The 20,645-nt window shown below is 41.1% G+C and overlaps 1 protein-coding gene across 2 annotated transcripts in view; it reads left to right on the top strand.

The window, feature by feature from the left end:
• Window positions 1-20,645, top strand: part of DCAF5 (DDB1 and CUL4 associated factor 5) — a 98,455-nt gene that overhangs the window by 46,337 nt on the left and 31,473 nt on the right. For both annotated transcript variants that reach the window (XM_030855342.3, XM_030855341.3), the window contains exon 6: window positions 6,954-7,167. In XM_030855342.3, coding sequence (XP_030711202.1) covers window positions 6,954-7,167 — 214 coding nt within the window. The remainder of the gene's footprint in view (window positions 1-6,953; window positions 7,168-20,645) is intronic.

The raw sequence follows: 20,645 nt of genomic DNA, 5'->3' as shown, positions 1-20,645 counted from the left end.
TGCATTCCTCTCTTCTCTTGTTTTCAACTGTTTGCATAAGTGTTCTTGTAGAAGATACCAAATTGTAATTTTTGTTTTCAGACCCTCTTCTGCTTAGGATTTTTTCTAGACTTTGCCTGTTTCCCCTTTAACATTCCTCTAGCTTTGTGGCCTTGTATCCTGACAGTCAGCACACACACCCAGTTTCTCCTCCTGCCATCAGGGTCTGCCTGTTTATCTGCCTGTATTCCCACCCACTCCTTCTGCACTGTTACTGTTGCTGTAGCAACTGCCATCTCAGTTTCCCCCTTCCCCTGGCTTTTTTCTTCCTCCTGCCAACCACTATTCATTAAACTCTTCCTCTCCAGTTTTCTACACTGTGAGGTCAGGGCTGATGCTATGTAACATCTGTCAGACGGTAGGGCCAAGAATAGCTTAAGATAAAGATTAAATGGCTGCTTACAAAACCCCTCTCTGTTTTTCCACAGCTCAGAGTAAAGGGGGGTTTTGAATAAGCAGGTCATCTGATGAACTGAGATGACTAAATGCTGAGTCCCTAATTCCGTAGAAATGTCATGAGTGTCCAAGAACAAAACTGTTATGGCACTGCTTCTTAATTCATTTTGAGATCTTGCATGAGGTTGAGATCTTGGTTGGTTTTATGTGGCTTTTGGGATCCTCTGAGCCAAAGGCAAAAACGTGGACTGTATGTCACTTCAACTCTGGGTATGTCCCTGTTCTGGAAGGTGATGATTAGAGGCACTGCAATACCTACCATCCATGTTTGCTTCATGGAGGGACTAGATATGCCATTTGATTACCTGAAGATCTTTTTATCAGAAATTTAGTCTAGCACTTCTGCTGACCTCATTCAGACTTAAATTTCTGGATGTTCAAAAAGGGAAGGAAATTTTACCGTGGACACTGAACCTGTATCTATATTTCAACCCAGAGAGGCTTGGCAGTGGATCATGTTCTGAAGAAAATAAGTTTGTTTAGTCGCAGATGACAGTGTGTCTTTCTCAGGCTTATTGTCCAATAGTTCTGGTTTCTTCTAGAGAAGTCTCAATCTTGGAACTGAGGACTGTATTAGAAAAAACAAAAGAGAAAGCCCAGGTTCTTCTCCTTCCAACTCACATAAAAGAAATGGTTAAGGAAAATGTGGTAGGGACTTACCCGGTGGTCCCACGGTTAGGACTCGACGCTTTGACTAACGTGGCCACGGGTTCAATCCCTGGTCGGGGAAATAAAATCCCACGAGTGCACGCACAGCACAACCATTTGAAAACAAAGGAAGATGTGGTATATATATGCAATGAAATACTACATAGCCATAAGAAAGAATGAAATAATGCCATTTGCAGCAACATGGATGGACCTAGAGATTGTCATACCAAGCAAAGTAAGTCAGAAAGAGAAAAACATAACCATATGATATCACTTATATGTGGAATCTAAAATATGATACAAATGAACTTATTTACAAAACAGAAACACACTTACAGACATGGAAAACAAACTTACGGTTACCAAAGGAGAAAGGGGGTGGAGGAGTGATAAATTAGGAGTTTGGGATTAGCAGATACAAACTACTATGTATAAAATAGATAAACAACAAGGTCCTACTGTATAGCACAGGGGACTATATTCAATATCCTGTCATAAACCATAATGGAAAAGAATATGAAAAATATATATATATATAAAAAACTGAATCACTTTGCTGTACACTAGAAACTTACACAATGTTGTAAATCAACTATATTTCAATTAAAAAGAAAAGGAAAGAAAAAGATTAAGTGATCACCAAGATCTTGAACACACTTGAACGGAACTGATGTGGGCTGTGACTTTTTGAACTTTTTCACTTTTTACTTAATTCTAGTATCTTCTAGGGTTTGTCATGTTCTCTGGGTTGTGTTATAGGAAGTACAAAATGCTCCTGTATTCCTTATAGGTCATCCTGTCCTAAAGCAGAAACTGGAGGGGAGAGATTTTCCCCTACCCGTGGGACATTGAATTTGCCTCTCTGGTTGTCTGATACCAGCTCTGATGCCTGTGATTTGGAGTAGCAGTGCCTTGACTCCAAGTGTTTCACAGGTGTTAGGAAACTTTCACATAGAAACTCTGAAGAAATTCATGCCAGTGGGCTTTGGAAAATCTTGTTGGCACTGTCGACGAATTACTTAATCATGGATTTATGGAAATCTAGGTTCAGGAAGCCAGATCTTGGAACGCTTACCAGTGCTCTATCTTGTGCAGGACTTGATACTCCTAGTCACTTTTTCTGGAAACAGCCTTGGCTTGTTCCTCTTCTGTTCCAAGACTTTAGCCTTGGCCAAAGACTTTTAAAATTTTTCTTTTTATCCCACCAAAGCAGTAAAGAAGTCCAATTGAATATTTTTGAGGGGCCAAAAAGCAAAAACCCAGGGGAACACACTAGTGAGGAATATTTTCCTGATGTTCTGAGGTTCTCTTGCTTTTTGTCCTGCGTCATTTGCATGCTGACCCTTGGATCACCTCCTACCCCATTCTTGTTGCATTTTATGACAAATTCTTGGTTGAAGATAGGCTGGGAATAGATTGATTGCTTGTATTTTTCTTATAAGGATATTTTGGGGTTTTTTTAAATCTATTAACAATCATTTTATTTTACTTGCTTTTATCTTATTTATTTTTTAATTTTTTTAACATCTTTATTGGAGTATAATTGCTTTACAATGTTGTTAGTTTCTGCTGTATAACAAAGTGAATCAGCTATATGTATACATATATCCCCATATCCCCTCCCTCTTGCGTCTCCCTTCCACCCTCCCTATCCCACTCCTCTAGGTGGTCACAAAGCACCGAGCTGATCTCCCTGTGCTATGCAGCTGCTTCCCACTAGGGATATTTTGATTTGAACTCATTTTAACTTGTTGCTAGTCCTTTCAAGATACTGCTCATCTCATTTGGGTGTGTGTAATGGTGACCATTTCTCTGGAGGAGTGGAGATGGTGGCACCTCCGCTGTCAAGATTGAGGCATTCTTATGTACAGGTACCATCAGTCCTCCAAGAAGAAGTAAGAAATTTCTCCTTCAGGGAATGTGTTGAGGGCAGGAAAAAAAACATTTCAGGCATTGTTGGTAGAGTGGAACTCTGATCTTAAAAGGAGTTAGAGTCCTTTCTGCTGTTAGACATGGGGCTGTAAAAAGTGCCATATTGTGTGGTTGGCTTTTCGCTGAGCCTCTAGTAATCTGCTTTCTCTCCACCTTATTTTCCCCTCTACACCTGCCGCCCCAAATTCCAAAATGGAACCATATTTTTCAAAGTGTGGTTTGAAAGTCACTTGCATCATAATTAATTAAGGTTGCTTGTTAAATTCAGATTCCTGGGCCCACTTCTCAGACTGAATTAGAATATCTGGGGATGGATCCTGAGAATCTGCCTTGTTTTTTTGTTTTTTTTGTTTTTTTTTGCCCATGTGGCTTGTGGGGTCTTGGCTTCCCCGACCAGGGATTGAACCATGCCCCCTGCCGTGGAAGTGCGGAGTCTTAACGACTGGACCGCTGGGGAAGTCCCAATCTGCATTTTTTAAAAGTCCCAGATGATTTATCATGCATCTTACCCATGGAATCATAAACAACAGGATCTTTGACATTATCTTTATATCTTGACTGTGAGGGGGAACTGCTCCTAAGCCTTTTCTTCCTGATGAACAAGACCATTCTCAACAGGAGGAGCCAACTGCAGAACCCCTGCTGAGGAATTACAGTTAATGTAGCTCACTTTCTGAATTTCAGGTGTCAGTCTATCCCTCTGAAAGGATTTTTGCACCCAAACATGAAGTATTCAGTTTTAGTAGCTGCTGCTACAGGTTTTTGGTAGCTGCACCCCTAAACACTCTAGGAGCAAGATTCCTATGTACCTACCCTCCCTGTGTGAGAGATAGGAGTTCCCTGCCCAGAAACTAAGAGAAAAGTTAGTGACTCTTGTGGAGCCCACAAACAGACCTCTGTAGAGTGGCCAGATTGCAGACATAGGAGCTTGGGTGGGAATGGGATGGGCCCAGATGCCTGTCTTGGGCAGACTCCTGCAGGCCTGACTAGAATCTGCAGAGGAAGTTCCTGTTAACAAATGGAAAGGGTGTTGCCAGAGGCCCCAGCTTTCCTGTCAGGGATGCCTGAGCTGATGCAATCCCCTGCCGCTGTGGCTGACCAAGTTTCTTTTTGTTGAGTCTTGTTCCCACCCCCAACTCCTCTTCAGTCCCACAGATACTGGTTTATTTGCACACTCCATGCTGATCTTGAATTGAAAGGCTTTCATTGTTTTTGAGATCAGTGTTTAGATAACACCACATGCCTGTGGCAGCTAGGACACCCTGTAAAGGAAATGCCTGGGCTCTAACAGCCCCATCATTTATGCCCTGTATGTGAATGACTGTGGCCTGTGTTTAGGACATTATAAGAACATTGCTTTGCAGGGATTATTACTTGGGGACTGCAGGAGTACCAGGCTTCTCCTTGATGTTTAGAGTTCTAGGGACCGTTTTCTAAGTCACTTCTCTCTTTACTTCCCTTCCAAACATAAGAGGATTAAAGTCTTTTGCCTAAGCTTTGTTTCCACACATACCAGCAGTACTAGAGCGTTCTTCCCTCTGGTGAGAAGACTGCTTTGGGGGACACAGGACTCACTGTGGCTAGTGGTGGTGCAGAATGTTTTTATGATTAGGCCAGGTTGGCAGCTTCCTTTGCACTGTGGTCCAGGGCCTCCTTTTCCCATGGGATATCTGCTTTCTTTTTTAAAAAACATTATAGTAGTAATCTCTTTAATTTGTATAGCGCTTTGCCAGTTATAAAGATTTACACCACATATTTCATTATATCTGTATAATGATATAAAGAATATATTAAAGAGTCTTCAGAACCAAAATTAATATCAGAGTTTCAGAGAAAAGATGACTTCTTGGATTTATGGTTAATACAACAGCATGTTGAAAAAACCAGAGTTGTGAATTCAATTATGTCAAATGGTCAAACATGCTAACACTAATAGCAGGAGTAATTTATTCTCTATAAAACCTATAGACACTATTATAATTGTAAATTACTTTTAATTCCTTTTTTTTTCCTCTTTTGGTTGTTTACAGGTTTTGTTTTTGTTTTTTGGTTCAGTTTAGTTTTGTTTTTGAGATATCTCCTTTCTTGTCCCCTTAAACTTCTCCATCACTCTCTTGCCAGAAAAGAAATAAAAGAAAATGTGTTATGTTCATTCAGTGTTAAATTTCTTCTGGTAACATATAGCTCTTTAAGTTTTCACTTGGTAAAATGCTATTAAAACTTCTTCCTTAAAAATGTTTCAAATAAGTCTGGCAGGCTCTAATTTATGTATCTCAAGGCCCTTTCCAGCTCTGATTCCCTAAATTTATAAACTTTTTTTCTTAAATTACTAGAATCTCTTTTCATGACCACAGTGTCTTGTGAAGCAGAGTGAGTTAATAGCACTGATGTGGCCCTCATTTCTATAGCATTCTCCAATGCATATACTTTTTTAAAAATAAATTTGTTTATTTATTTTTGGCTGCGTTGGGTCTTCGCTGCTGCGCATGGGCTTTCTCTAGTTGCGGTGAGCGGGGGCTACTCTTCATTGCAGTGTGTGGGCTTCTCATTGCAGTGGCTTCTCTTGTTGCAGAACACAGGCTTTAGGCACACGGGCTTCAGTAGTTGTGGCGTGCGGGCTCAGTAGTTGTGGCTTGCAGGCTCTAGAGCGCAGGCTCAGTAGTTGTGGTACACAGGCTTAGTTGCTCCATGGCATGTGGGATCTACCTGGACCAGGGCTTGAACCTGCATCCCCTGCATTGGCAGGCAGATTCTTAACCACTGCACCACCAGGGACGTCCCTCCAGTGCATATACTTAATCTCACTTTCTTACCAGTAATTTCGTGTTCCAAGAATTAAAGAAAGAAAAGTTGGTTGACATGGACAATGAACCGTCATCCCTCTATAATAAAATAGTGTCCGGGTAATCATAATCAAGGAGCCTGACTACTAGAAAGTTAAAACACACACCATTTGTTACTTAGTACTGTATAATTGTTAATGTTCACTGCCATCCTAGTTAACACATTGTAAGTATCTTCTGAGTCATCAAAATAAATTATTTGGAACCATACTGTGTGACTTTTAAAAAATGTTATGAACATTATGAAACTACAGAAGAATACTGCATGAACCAGATCATACCACTCTCTAGTAGAAGGTGGATAAATGGAATTATATATATTAGCCAAAGTATATTTTAAAGCTAAATATAAACTCTTTGGGAATTGTAAAGGGAAACAAGTCATCTTGCTTTTCTAATTGTTGTAACTGCTTGCTCTGTGTTTAATTTAAAATTTTCTTTAATATTTATTCTTGAGTTGTGCCATATGGAATATAAAAATTCTCTAAACATTGAAAATTCAAAAATAAATGTGTAAGCAATAAAGTGATTATTGTCTTTTTAAAAATCCAGAATAAACTAGAATATCTTGTTTTGGCTGATGGTTCTTGTATCTCTAATTCAAAGGACAAATATATTCCTTAAATACCATCCATGATTAGCCAGTTAGTGTGGACACCACTGACTTCCCAGGGTCTTGACAAGTATCTATTTGCGTATGTAGCTCTGGTAAATAAAAGAACTAATCATTTTAATATGTCTCTTCTTTCAAGATGCTTGTATTATCCTTTTCCTATAAATTTACTGGTAATTTGCCTTTCAGAGATTGAAGAGGGGAACCACCAGGTTAAATGTTAAATGTTAAATGTTTAATGTAATCAAGGAGTCATCCCCGTCCTCTTTATTACCTTCTAGCCCACTGCATAAAAACAACTTTCTACCAAAATTCAGATGTGCAAGCCTGACAGGAGGTCCTGGTACAAAATGCAGTGTTTTTTGCAGACTCTGGTCCAGCCCGCCTCATGCCTGAACCCTGTGCTTTCTGCCTTCCAGTTCTCTCCTGCGCTATGGGGGCAACCTATCCCTCCAAAGTGCCATGAGTGTGCGATTCAACAGCAACGGGACCCAGCTCCTGGCCCTGAGACGTCGCCTGCCCCCTGTGCTCTATGACATCCACTCCCGCCTGCCTGTGTTCCAGTTTGACAATCAGGGTTACTTCAACTCATGTACCATGAAAAGCTGCTGTTTTGCAGGAGATCGTGACCAGGTAAGTGCCTTCTGCCGCCTGCATCCCACACTCATGCTTTCCTCTCAGATTGTTCTTTCTGTACTGGTCTTTATTTCTCTTTAGCCATGTCAGGTAGAAACAGGTGAGGGGAAACAATAAGTGTCTGGAGACATTCTGGCTTAATAGTGAGTTTTTCCATCAGAGCTGCCTTTGGGTAATATGTATGAGGCACACACCATAAACCACAATATGGTTCTGAGCAACCTAGCTCTGCCAAGTTTGTGAACAGACTTTAAGATTCTAAGAGTGTGTCATTTCAAAAGAAAGGAGGAAGTCCATGGAAAATTAGCCTGCCAAAAAAAGACACCTTTTTTTTTGTATCAGTGAAACACAATGATGTATGAAACACTGTAAGTACCCTCCAAGAGACACACATCCTGAATAGTCCCTTGGAATGGCACCTTTTTCTTGGATGAAATGGGCTGAGCAGCTTTGTTTGAGAGGAAGCCAGATGCTGACATTTTTCCTTTTTATTGCCAGTATCACAACTGGGAAGGAGAGCCCAAGCTGTGAGTTTCCAGCCTTTTCACAGTCTTACTGGGAATCGAGATACTGATGTTGACTTAGAGCTGGCAGTTTAGAAACATACCTATACCTTTGCTATACCTGTCTCTCTTGGCCATAGAGTTCTGAAGTGGGTGTCAGTGAATGGATCAGTTGGACTGGTCTGAGTAATCAAGCTGAGTAAAAACAAATATAAAGTAAGATTGATCAAATAAATGGATAAATTTTTTTTTTCTTCTCAAACACAATAAATCTTATTGCCGTTTCACATCTAGATTGGAAAAATAGAAACCTTAGTCTTGCTAATTCTTAGTGTTCGCTTTGGATCCATCAATTATGTTAAACTTTGACATATAATTCTCACATGCTGTACTCCACTGCTTTAAAGTTATTTGTGGGCAAGGGGCATAAAAGAAACAGTTCTTTGAGAACTTGTGAAGACCCTGCTTTTTGAAGGCAGTAGCTGGGGTTTTTCTCCCTAGCTGAGGTAGAGGCTCCCCGACATCATAGCTTAAAGATTAGCATATGTAGTAGGAGCACAATAAATGCTTTTTTACTTGAGTTGCATGTTAAAGAAACTGAGAATATCTTTTAAGTTGTCCAGGCTAGGAATTTCCCCTTTTATAAATAGAGAATATATATCTAAATTCAGAATTTATATTTGTCAGAGTCCTAGGGCCTACTTAGCTGCAATCTACACTTAAAACCACTAGGTGGCTTCAGTTATATAAGCGATATCTCCTTGGAGAGGCCACAATGCCTGATAGACTTAGTTTTTATAGACAGTTTGTTTCTTGGGTAGAAAGAAGCAGTTTCTAGAGATGATGTGACTCACAATAGAATAGGTAATTTTTTGTTCTGCAGAATGGTTGATTTAGTTTCATATAGCTATGGAAATGACAACCAAGCCCCTGCCTCCCTGTCTACCTTTCCTCCTTGCTTTTGTTGATTTTCTGTCTTCTGTCATGTCAACCTCTTATGCATGTGATTTTATTTCATTGAACAATAAAGAGCAGGCACTAAATGTAGAAATGTAGTGGTTTATTAGGTTTTATTACCAGAGACACAGGCCCTGAGAGAAAGGAGAAAGAGGTGAAGGAGAATGGATGTTGTGTTTTCTTTTAGTTCCTATGTTAGCAGCCAGAGCCTGCCTGCATGGAGTCCTTAAAAGACCCAGAACAGGGCTTCCCTGGTGGCGCAGTGGTTGAGAGGCCGCCTGCCGATGCAGGGGCACGGGTTCGTGCCCCAGTCCAGAGAGATCCCACATGCCACGGAGCGGCTGGGCCCGTGAGCCATGGCCGCTGAGCCTGCACGTCTGGAGCCTGTGCTCCGCAACGGGAGAGGCCACAGCAGTGAGAGGCCCGCGTACCACAAAAAAAAAAAGACCCAGAACAAAGGCCTCTAACCAATATGTAAGAGCACATAGGCCATGGTTTCTCCACCTTGGCACTGTCAACATTTTGGTCAGATAATTCTTTATTTTGTGGGGCTGTCCTGTGCATTGTAGGATAATTAGCAGCATCCCTGGCCTCTCCCCACTAGATGCCACTATCATCTCCCCCAGCTGTCACCCAGACAACCAAAAATGTCCCCAGACATTGCCCCTGATTGAGAACTTTTGACCTAGGTTATAATTACCCACTTTGAGATACGGGGGGACAGGTACAGATACTGCCATAGGCAGAGCCACACAAGGTGTTTTGTGGTGGTCCTGGTTATGTACATTGACAAGATGTAGTTGTTTTGGCCTTTCAGGTTATATATAATGGTAAAAACATTGAATGGCTTTTGATTTTCTCTATTCAGATTTGACTATTATGTATGATTTTTGTCCTATGGGAAAAGTTTGTGGGTAATAGATCCTTTCTGACAAACTAGACTGCTTTTTGGTTGGGATAAGTGGTTTGCCATGGATAGAGGAAGATGGGAAGTCATTGAGTCTAACTTCAAATCCATTTCAGAGTTAAAGTCTATTTATATTCCCTATATAGATTATCAGAAGTATATAACCTAGGGAATAGGAAGTACAGAGATTTATGTTTGGCTGTTTTCTTCACTTCTTAGGGACTAAGAAATGTAGCTAATTCATCATTATCTTGTCTCCAATGCCTGGCACACTGAGAGCACAATAAATATTTGTTGAAGTGAATCTTGAGTACTTTGGTCAATGTGTGGTTTTTAGCTTTCCAGGCCTAAGCCTTGTATAACTGTAAGTCAGGATTGATAAGTACCTGTTTTTCTGCTCAACTTCCAGGAGCTTTAGGAGGATGAATTAAATAATGGATTTTCAGTGAAACTAATCTACTGAGCTTATACTTTCTAAGTGTAGCATAGGAGGCCAAAATTATTGTCTCATTCCTGAAACATGTCTCTCAAAGGTGATTTATGGGCTCTGACTTTCCACACTCAGGGCTAAAGCAGCAGCTGCCACAGTTACAGTATGATCTGCAGGACCGATAGGTATATTCTTTGACTGATTCAGACAGGATCTTTTTAGCTGCTTTCAAATTCCAAAGCCTACCCTTTCCTTATATCGGTCTTTATATTTGATCTTTTTCTTGTATGCTTTGAGTACGCCCACAGCCCGAGGCTCTGTGCTCTGGAACTCTTCATTTAGTCATAGGCTGGGTAAGTAACCATCCCAGAGAGGAATCTGCGAATTTCCATAATAGGAATGAACATGGTCAAGAAAGGCAGTAAGCGACCTATCTATCTGAGACAGTCTTCTGGCTTTTAATTACACTATTACTCAGTCCACACAAATCAAACCATTATGCCAGAGAGCCTGTACTTCCTATAAGACTGTTCTAGGTTCACTAAGTAATTCATTAGCCCCAAAATGAAACTAACATTTCAAGATCAGAATAAAGCATAAAACCGACTGAGCCTACTTTGTGTCTTCCCCATACACATTGCCACCATTGTAGATTAATTCTAATTATAGAGCTATTAGAGATCATTTTGTACAACCCCTCCTTTTACAGATGAGAAAACAGGATTAGAGAGGGTAGGTATACAAGTTAAGACATGTACAAGTTTGAGTAGGACTAGAACCCAGATTTTTGAGCTCTCAGTGGAGACTCCTTTTCACTATACAGAAGGTCACAACGTAATGCCTGAAGCAAGGCAAGCAGCAAAAATGAGTGAGTTGGGCTAGAAGTAAACATTAGTGAGTAGTGGGGACCGTGGCCAGCTGGAGAGCCCACCCCATCCTAAATCTAAGTGAATGCCGTATAAATGAAGCTTTGACGCAGCTTCAGCCCATTGCTGCCAGGAGGGCCTTTGGTTTTTTCGAAGGAAGCCAGAAGTAAAGATTTGTTACGTGAAGTTTCCTGGTTTTTAAGTATTGCAGCAAATTCATACTTCATTGTATGAATTAAACAAACCTGTGAACCATAACACCTATTCTTTATTAGAGCCACCAGTTTCAAACCTCTGTGCTTCAGCAGGATGTTTTTCTGTCATGTTTAGTTTCATGGTCTGTCACTAATTCATAGGTGAGTGGAGACACATTCCTTTTTCCTGTTTCCTACTGAACCCTTCCTAACTTCATGCCTTTTCATCCCCTCCATCTTATAAAATAAGAAAGCAGATATTTACTGAGCATCTGCTGTGTGCCAGATGCTGTGGTAGACACATTCACGTGACTGCCAGTTCATACCCTCTTTGAGATTTTCATTCAAACCCCTGTATATACACTCTGTCATCCCCACTTTTGGCTAAGAATACGTGGTTTGTTTATTGCTAGTATAATCTTATTCAAGTTCGATAACTTCTATCATCAGATAAGGTGACATGAGTGACATCAGATTGATTGGGCATCAACAGGAACAATTAGCCCCAAATAAAGCCTTAACATTTTTTTTTTAAAGGCAGCCCATCTTCTAATCTTGCAGTATAGTGAGGAATCTTTTAGTAAAACAACAAACAGCATTCCTTCCTCAAGGCTGCCTGAACCCAAAGGTTCTCCTCCTTGCTTTTGTATCATACTTGGATTTTTTTGTTTTTCATTTTCTCTCTGAAGCCTGACTAGGTACATTCTGGCTCCCAAGTTTCACACTCCCCTCTGTATACTTAGTGAGCCAATCTCTTAACAGGGTTAAAAAAGAAGGCCAATTTTCCACCTGCTAGCTTTTCTGGCACACACTTGTAAGACAGCACCCAGCTTTTGTTCCCTTTCTTTCACAATTCCTTAAATGGCTCTTGCCCTAGATTGCGAGAGTCCAGCAGAGCACCTCAGGCTTCTGGGAAATAAGTCTTTCAGGCTAACTGGTTTGTGTGGCCTGGAAATGGACAGTGTGGTAATTTAAGTCTTCTCTTTCGTTAGTCTCATCTAACACCTGGCCTGGTAATCCCTACATCTTGCCGAAAGTCGGATAGGGAAGGAAGGAGAAAGAATAATAAAGTTTTCTTGAAAGGGCTGAGCCCTGGAGTGTCTGAACATTGGGATCACTTACAGAGGTCTTTCTCTTGAACTTGACAGATGGCAGACCCCTAAAATCATGATAATTAAATCATCATATCTCATCCCCTGGAGAAAAGAGCTGACTTGTACACTGTGAATCCAACAAAACGGCCTTGAATACATGGCTTGGCCTCAGACATTACGTCACCACTCAACCTTTCTGTGTTGACATTATACGGGTATAATAGAGGTGTAGGAATTCACCAGGAAGTGCACTCCAGGCCAGTAAAGGAACCTAGAAAGTTATAACTCCGCTTTTTTTTTTTTTCCTAATAACTCCATGCAGCCCTGATTAAGCTCACGTGGGGGCCTGGCATGCCATATGTTCTCCTGAAATAAAGGCACACCTTTAATAGGGGAGATTCAACTCTCAGATTCTATCCTTTGACTTGCTTTGTATCTTTAAGCTAACTTTTTCTTCTTCTCCTTGCCTTTCTTTTATATATTTTTTGCTCTTTAGCTTCTAAGCACTTTCATGTCATACTAATCCTCCCAGCAACCTTTGGGTATAGTTGAACAGGTTTCATCTCCATGTGAAACTAAGGTCTAGAGTAGTTTGAAACTGCAGATCTAATCAGTAGCTGAACCAGGACTAGGCTCAGTCCATTGCCTATGATTGTACCCTCTTCCTCATAGACCTGCTGCCACCTGTGTTTTCAGATCAAGTGGCAATAGCCTCTTCCATGGGCTGATGAGGAAGAGCTGAACACAGTTATGGCAGAGGAATTCCTTGTTGTATGTATTTTTTAGGTGAATATTTTAGGAGACTCTTTACTTTATAAAGAGAAGGTAGCATGAAAATAACTTGTTTATTAAATCAGCTATTTGTAAATCTTTTTGACTCCTGAACCTCTTCGAAAGTCTAAAAGCTTTGAACACCATTTCAGAAAAATGTACATATGCACATCGTTTTGCATGTAATATTAAGGAGTTTATGGAATTCCTAAAAACTAGGGATTTCAGGTATTAGCAATCCTGGATTAAGATTTTACTCAAGGATTAAACCATCTTTTAGTTCATTTACTGATGTAGAACTTAGAAAGCTTACAAGGTTTTGGAGTATATGCACACCTGCTAGATATAGTCTGGTTTTCAATTGTTAAGCTGAAAAGGACCACTAGGTGACCTGATTTCCTCTTAGGAACAAATGGAATTGATGTGATCTGGTGATACAACATGGCAGTGCTCCTTTAATATATAGTTCCTGACTAGGAGTTTGGGCTTCACTAGGAAATCCCTGGTAGATATTAATGATGGGAACAGAGTATAACCTGCTCTACCTGCCCCATTCTCCTTGTAGTGTTTAAGTAGCTTTACCTCATTTTGGGGTATCTTAAAAAAAGGGAAAAGGGAAATAATATTCCTTCCTCTGAAAGACTGGAGACCTTTGCTTGAATAAACAATATAAATACATATTTGCAGACTGAAATGAGTGATGCCATCTCCCCACTTCCCAGTCCCCAAGTATAAAAACTAAGGCCCACAGAGGAGAAATTGATTGTTGAAGGCCATTTGGTTGATGACCCCTCATCTTGCCCAGGTTTCCAAAAGAGTTTTGCCAAACAGAGATTCATCTTTAAGTAATGCAGCCTACTTTGTTACAAGCAGCTGTTAGAGATTTAGAGCATTTTTTTAATTTCTTCCCTACTGATTATTTGACAGTTATTGGCTGTCTTTATGGAAGTTTTTTATTATTATTAATAGAATTTTTCCTACTCAGAACCCATAAAAGTTAGTTATTTTAATAAACCAAAGAATCCAGGAGCCTAGTGGAGCTGAAATGGCAAATGATCCAAAGAAGCAAAAATCACGTGAAACTTCACATGCAAAAAATAGTGTTAATCTTATGGGTATGCATATTTGTGTGCTTTTATTGGTAGCCAATGGAATTGTATTTTCTCTGACCACAAATAAAATCAGATAAACCTATGGCTTTGGCCATTTCCAAAGAAAACTTTTCCTGTTTGCTTTGGATAGTATTTGTGACAGGCTCTGGGTATAAGTGATATGATCAAAGGTATATTATATACCAATTGGCAAACCTTTTACTGAAAATAATCTTATAGAGGGCACATCACAAAATGGTTCAGTCACATTTTTTTTTCCCCTTCTGACAAAGGTCAGGGAGAAATGAGAGCTGTGTTTGATTTAAATGTTAAATAGCAGTTTCTGCTGTTGCTGATCCAGGCTAGAGAGCCATCTGGTTTTTCTATCCTATTCAATACAGTTAATTAGACAGGCGTGCCATTTACTGGAGAATAATTAATCAGTTACTATGGGAGGAACCTTAGAGAGAACTGTGTAAATTGATCGGTACTCAGTGAATAATAGCTGATTGATATATCTCTTTTTCCATCAGCAGATATTGGGGAATATTAACTGCTGTGCAGACACACTTACACACACATATCATATACATATATTTTACTTAGAGAAGTGGAGCGGAGAAATTGAGCAGAAAGAGATTTCTCTGTTAGCAAAGAACCTAAGACATATTCTGGGTTATTTTTGGAGTATATCAGTAGATGGTCTGTTCCTCCTGCATGCTAGAACTTTTTCCTCTTTTTAACGTGGATTTCGGGTGGGTGAGAAGTGGGAGGCATTTTTTTGGTTTCAGGAGTTCTTGGAGGGGACGCTGGGCATTACAGCAGTCTACCAGAGTAGGGAGTATTATGTGACTGTTTTCTCTAAAGGTTAATAGATTGACAGAGGACATGTGGGCAAATAAGATAGTGACAGGGTGCTAATATGGGGGGGGGTTGGTTTTTTTTTTCTTTTTGGTCGTTGTTGGTGGTCATGGTGGTAGTTCCTTGAAATCTATTAAGAGGAGCAGTTGTTGCTCTGTCCCTGTGCTTGAACAAATTAATATCTCCATACTGACAGTGGACTAGATAAAATGCACTGGCTTTAGGTTAGCTCTACTTAAGATGACTGGGCTGCATCAAGATCAGTAAACAGGCTGCCCTCTTGGGCTACGGAATGAATGAACAGTGAGAGATGGGGTTAGAGTGTAACCAACCTTTAACCTTTGTGGCCAGCTGGGAAGGATTGTGGATGGTGTGGATCCACACAACAACTTATGCTCATTTTTGCATTGGTATCACGCATCTTACCCACAAAGCCAAGTTAAAATTAAGTATGTCTTCCACTCTCTGATCTGAAATAGGCTGTGGGTCTCCTACCTCCTCCTATCCCCCATGCCTCAAAGCATTTGGGGAAATGGGGCTTCTATTGCCTAGATAATGGACTCCCTAAAACATTCTTTCTCATTCGGAGCCCTGCCCCATCTATCTCTGTGAGGATACAAGGTGAAACACTCATGTGAAGTGAGTTGGTTTTTTTTTTTTAATTAATTTATTTATATTTTACTTTTGGCTGCATTGGGTCTTTGTTGCTGCACGTGGGCTTTCTCTGGTTGCGGTGAGCGGGGGCTACTCTTCTTTGCAGTGTGCGGGCTTCTCATTGCGGTGGCTTCTCTTGTTGAGGAGCTTGGGCTCTAGGCACGCCGGCTTCAGTAGTTGTGGCTCGTGGGCTCTAGAGCGCAGGCTCAGTAGTTGTGGTGCATGGGCTTCGTTGCTCCGCGGCATGTGGGATCTTCCCGGACCAGGGTTCAAACCCTTGTCCCCTACATTGGCAGGCGGATTCTTAACCACTGCACCACCAGGGAAACCCCCTGAAGTGAGTTTTTAATTTGTCACTCACCCCTCAGTCAGAGGCTTCAGCCTCCTTCAACTGGGAGGAGAGGAATCTTTCCAGCTGCTCTGATGACGTTAAATGTATCTCTGGACTCAGTCCACTTGAAATGATGTTTATTTCTGCAAAGGTTTAAAAAGAAAGAAAGGGAAGGGAGGGGAGGAGGGAGAGAAAAAAAGAAAGAGAGATAAAGGAAGAAGGAAAGAGAGGAAGGGAGGGATGGAGGGAGAGAAAAGAGAAAAGAAAAAAGAAAAGAAAAAGAGCTCCTTTGGCTGCCTTGTGGTTTTTTTGTTGGTGGTGGTATTTGTTTGTTTGTTTGTTTGCTGCTGCCACACGCATGCAGGATCCTCAGTTCCCCAACCAGGGATCAAACCCGTGCCCCCTGCAGTGGAAGCATGGAGTCTTAACCAATGGACCGCCCCTACCTTGTATTTTAAAATAGCCCAGAGCTCTGTCCCTTCTAGAATATTCTTCTGTTCTTCTCCCAGATAGCCATATAACTTGCTCCCTCATTTCCTTCAGGGCTGTACTCAAAATGCCATATTATCAGAGAGGCCTTCTGTGACTACCCTGTATAAAATGAAACTAACCACCCCCAGCACTCCCTACATGCCCCAACCTGCTGTTTAATTTTTCTCTGTAACGCCACCACTGGACACATTACATACATATATTCTTTTTAACTTTTTTTCCCCTACTTACTCTTCACTCACATTATATATGCATAAAATTCTTTTCCTCTCCCCACCCAATAAAATGTAAGTCACATGAAGGTAGGGACAGGGTCTTTCTGATCAGTCCTTTCTCTGGGACAGTGCCCAACACTGTAGACATAGTAGACATTCAGTAAATACTTGTTTAATGAATAAACGGATGAACTCATTTTTATTTCACTCTCTCAGCGGTATCCTAGGCAGCCGACTTTTAATGTTGGAAGGGGCCCAGCAGACAACCAAGAAATGCCATAAATGAATTCCTCAGGGCAGTTTTGTGATTCCGGTGTGTGTGAACAGTTAAACAGCCTGACTAGCCGGCAGTGGGTCGAGACCCCTTCCTTGGAAATTATCCTGAGCTGTTCCCTTGTGGTGGCTGCAAGAGGAAGAAAGGGTCAGCAGTTGCCCTTGTCTCTGAGAGGAAGCCTGTACATGGTACTCATTTTCCACCTATTTCTGGAGCTGTCATACTAAATCCAAGAGGCCTCAACTCTGTGGGAGTTTTTTTCCTTCTAAGGAAGGCTTGTGCGTCAGCTTTCTGTCTGGGAGTCCCCTTTTACCTTTTCATGGCTTTCCCTGGTGAATAGTTGAGCAAATGGGAAAGCACTGATCCTTTGCAATGAAATAGTAAAACCTCTGATAAGCCCAGCCTTGGTTCACTCTTCTTTTTTTTTTTGCGGTAGTGGGCCTCTCACTGCTGCGGCCTCACCCGCCGCGGAGCACAGGCTCCGGACGCACAGGCCCAGTGGCCATGGCCCACGGGACCCTCCTGGACCGGGGCACGAACCCGCATCCCCCGCACCAGCAGGTGGACTCCCAACCACTGTGCCATCAGGGAAGCCCCACTCTTTTTTTAATATTTATTTTTTGTTTGTTTAGTTTGGGGAAGATATTGGGGAGGGGGTGCACAGGGTAACAGGAATTCTCTATTTGAAGTTTTATAGCCTCTTTTAAACACAGAGCATGAAATGATGAGCTGTTGAATAATAAATATGTTTTATATATAAATTATTAGTACACAGTTCTTTTGTGTTCCCTCCCCCATGTGTCTTAATTTGGATTCAAGTTTCAGGTGCAAGTAATTTATTTGGAAATGCAGTAAATATCAGAGGAGTGGAAAAGTGAAATAGGGGAAAGAAGGATGATTTAGTGAGCCAACTACTACTGTGGGCAATTGGAGTTTGATTCTGAGGGGAAAGGGTATAGAACACACACTTCAGGGTTATTCTACCTGGGATCTAGGCAGCTGGGATATGAGTCATTGCTGGAGCCTGCTCACAGGGAGTGTTCATTCCCTAGAGTACCCTGCAGCCTCCTGAGCTTTCGAGAAGCCCTTAGGCAAAGAGAGATGGATACTGGCAGTTGGAGATCAGGTACACTAAGCAGTAAGGCCTGAGGGACTTGAGCAGGGTATGAAGGAGTGAGTTACCCGTGCTTCCTGTTTCTGTTAAAACAGTAGACTACATGAGCACTTTATCTTTCCTCTTTCCTTTGCCTTTTCCTACCACATCTTTACCTGTGGGTGGCTCAGGGCTCAAATCTGTCTTGCCTTGACTTTTGTGAATCAACAGGCACCTTGTTTCTCATAATGGCACCTAGTGATCTCGACTTCATGGCAGGGTAGCTGTGTACCTACATGTATATTTTCTACTTGGTTTAAGCTCCTTGAGAACCCGTGTATTACCTTATATATCTTTGTAAACACCAGAGTGCCTGGCATATAAGTGCTCGGTTCGTGTGTAATTAATGAATTTTTTCCCCTAACTATTGATAGTAGGTAGTTTTGCCAAACAGGCTGTGAGAGAAAAGCCTTTGGGCTCCTGAATTTCAACTTCCTAACTTCAAACAAGATAGTGTCATTAAACTGCAGGGAGTTACTGGATGGACCCTAAGTCAAGACAATGAAGGTTCATCTTTTCGTTTTTTCTTCTATTTTTAAGGGGAAAATATTTAAGTATAATTGTAGTGATAAGTACATTAACATTGTTGTGTAACCATCACGAGCATCTATCTCCAAAAGTTTTTCATCTTGCACAAGTGAAACTCTGTACCCATTAAACACTAACTCCCCTCCCTCCCCTGCCCCCAGCTCTTGGTAACCACCATTCCACTTTGTCTTTATGAATTTGACTACTCACTTACTCTAGGAACCTCATAAGTGGAATCATACAGTATTTGTCTTTTTGTAACTGGCTTATTTCACTTCGCATAAGGTTCAAGATTCATCCATGTTGTAGCTTGTGTCAGAATTTCCTTCCTTTTAAAATCTGAATACTATTGCATCGTGTGTATGCACCGCGTTTTGTTTATACATTCATCTCTTGCTGGACACTTGGGTTGCTTCCCTCTTTGGCTGTTGTGAATAAAGCTGCTATGAACATTGTTATATAAATATCTCTAAGAGATCTTGCATTCAGTTCTTTTAGCTATATACCCAGAGGTGGAATTGATGAATCATATAGTGATTTTATTTTTAATTTTTTGAAGAACTATTTTCTGTTTTTTTTTGATAGTAACCATCCTAATGAGTGTGAGGTGGTATCTCCTTGTGGTTTTGATATTCATTTCCCTAATGATTAGTGATGTTGAGTATCTTTTTGTGTGCTTATTGGCCATTTGTATATGGCCATTGTACATTTCTTCTTTGGAAAATGTCTGTTCAAGTACTTTGCCCAGTTTTAAAATCCTGAGGTCTTTGGTTTCTGTTGTTGAGGAAACTTTTAAATTGAAGTGTAACACGATTAGACTTTGAGTTTCCTTATTTTCAACATACTTATGTAGTGACTCGTCAAGCAACTGTGAGCCAGCAGTTTAGGGATTTTCAGCTCTGATCTGGCTTACATCATTCCTTCACAGAGTAATCATAGACTCTTAGAACTAAATGAGCCTCAGAGGGTATCTTAGTCTGTTATGGCTGCCATAACAAAATACCATGGACTGGGTGGCTTATAATTTCAGTAATTTCTTTCTCACAGTTCTGGAGGCTGGAAGTCCAAGATCAGGGTGCCAACCTGATTGGGTTCTGGTGAAGGCCGTCTTCCTGGTTGCAGCCTGCTGACTTCTCACTGTTTCCTCACATGGCAGAAGGGACTAGGGAGCTCTGCCGGGTCTCTTTTACAAGAGTGCTAATCCCATTTATGAGGGCTCCACCCTTAAGGCCCAATCACCCCCCAAAGGCCCCACCTCCTAATATTATCACATTGGGCATTAGGATTTGAACATGTGAATTTGGGGGGACACAAACATGTAGACCATAGCAATGAGCAACCAGATGAGGAAACTGAACCCACTTCTTTTTCCACTGTGCCCTGAGCCAGATCACCTAACCCCTGTGGATAGCACTTTCTTCATCTTTGAACATGAGTCTCTTTCCCTCCTTTCTCATGTTATTACTAGTGTTTTGAAGACTGGTAAATTGATTTTTAATGATTACAAAGTATTTAGTAATGTATTCATTAGGCATGAGGTTGTGTATATGTTGGACTTACACTTTTTGGATATTTGCAGTGTCATTTTTAAGTCAGAAATTTACTTTTAGAATGGAAATGCATTTCTTTTATTTATTTATTTTATTTTACTTTTGGCTGTGTTAGGTCTTCGTTTCCGTGCAAGGGCTTTCTCTAGTTGTGGCAAGCGGGGGCCACAATTCATCGCGGTGTGCGAGCCTCTCATTGCGGCATCTCTTGTTGCGGAGCACAGGCTCCAGACGCGCAGGCTCAGTAGTTGTGGCTCACGGGCCTAGTTGCTCCGTGGCATGTGGGATCTTCCCAGACCAGGGCTCGAACCCGTGTCCCCTGCATTAGCAAGCAGATTCTCAACCACTGCGCTACCAGGGAAGCCCAGAAATTTTCTTTAGAAAACTGTAGGCCTTTATTTTTCTGGGGGAATAAGCAGATGGGACCAAAAGGTAGGAAGTAATGCTGACCTAAACTTAAAGCAAAGCACTTTTGTTAATCTTTGGAAATAAATGAACTCTCAGAATTGCTCACTGGTTGCTATTAGACAGTGCTGTTATGAGTCCTAATTAAAATAGATCTGGCTTAGTGTCCTCTTTTTCTGAGATCAGGCAGTTTGAAGCTGCC

This window comes from Globicephala melas, chromosome 2 (assembly GCF_963455315.2).
Source record: "Globicephala melas chromosome 2, mGloMel1.2, whole genome shotgun sequence".
Lineage (NCBI taxonomy): Eukaryota > Metazoa > Chordata > Mammalia > Artiodactyla > Delphinidae > Globicephala > Globicephala melas.
This window is presented reverse-complemented; position numbering and strand designations above follow the sequence as displayed.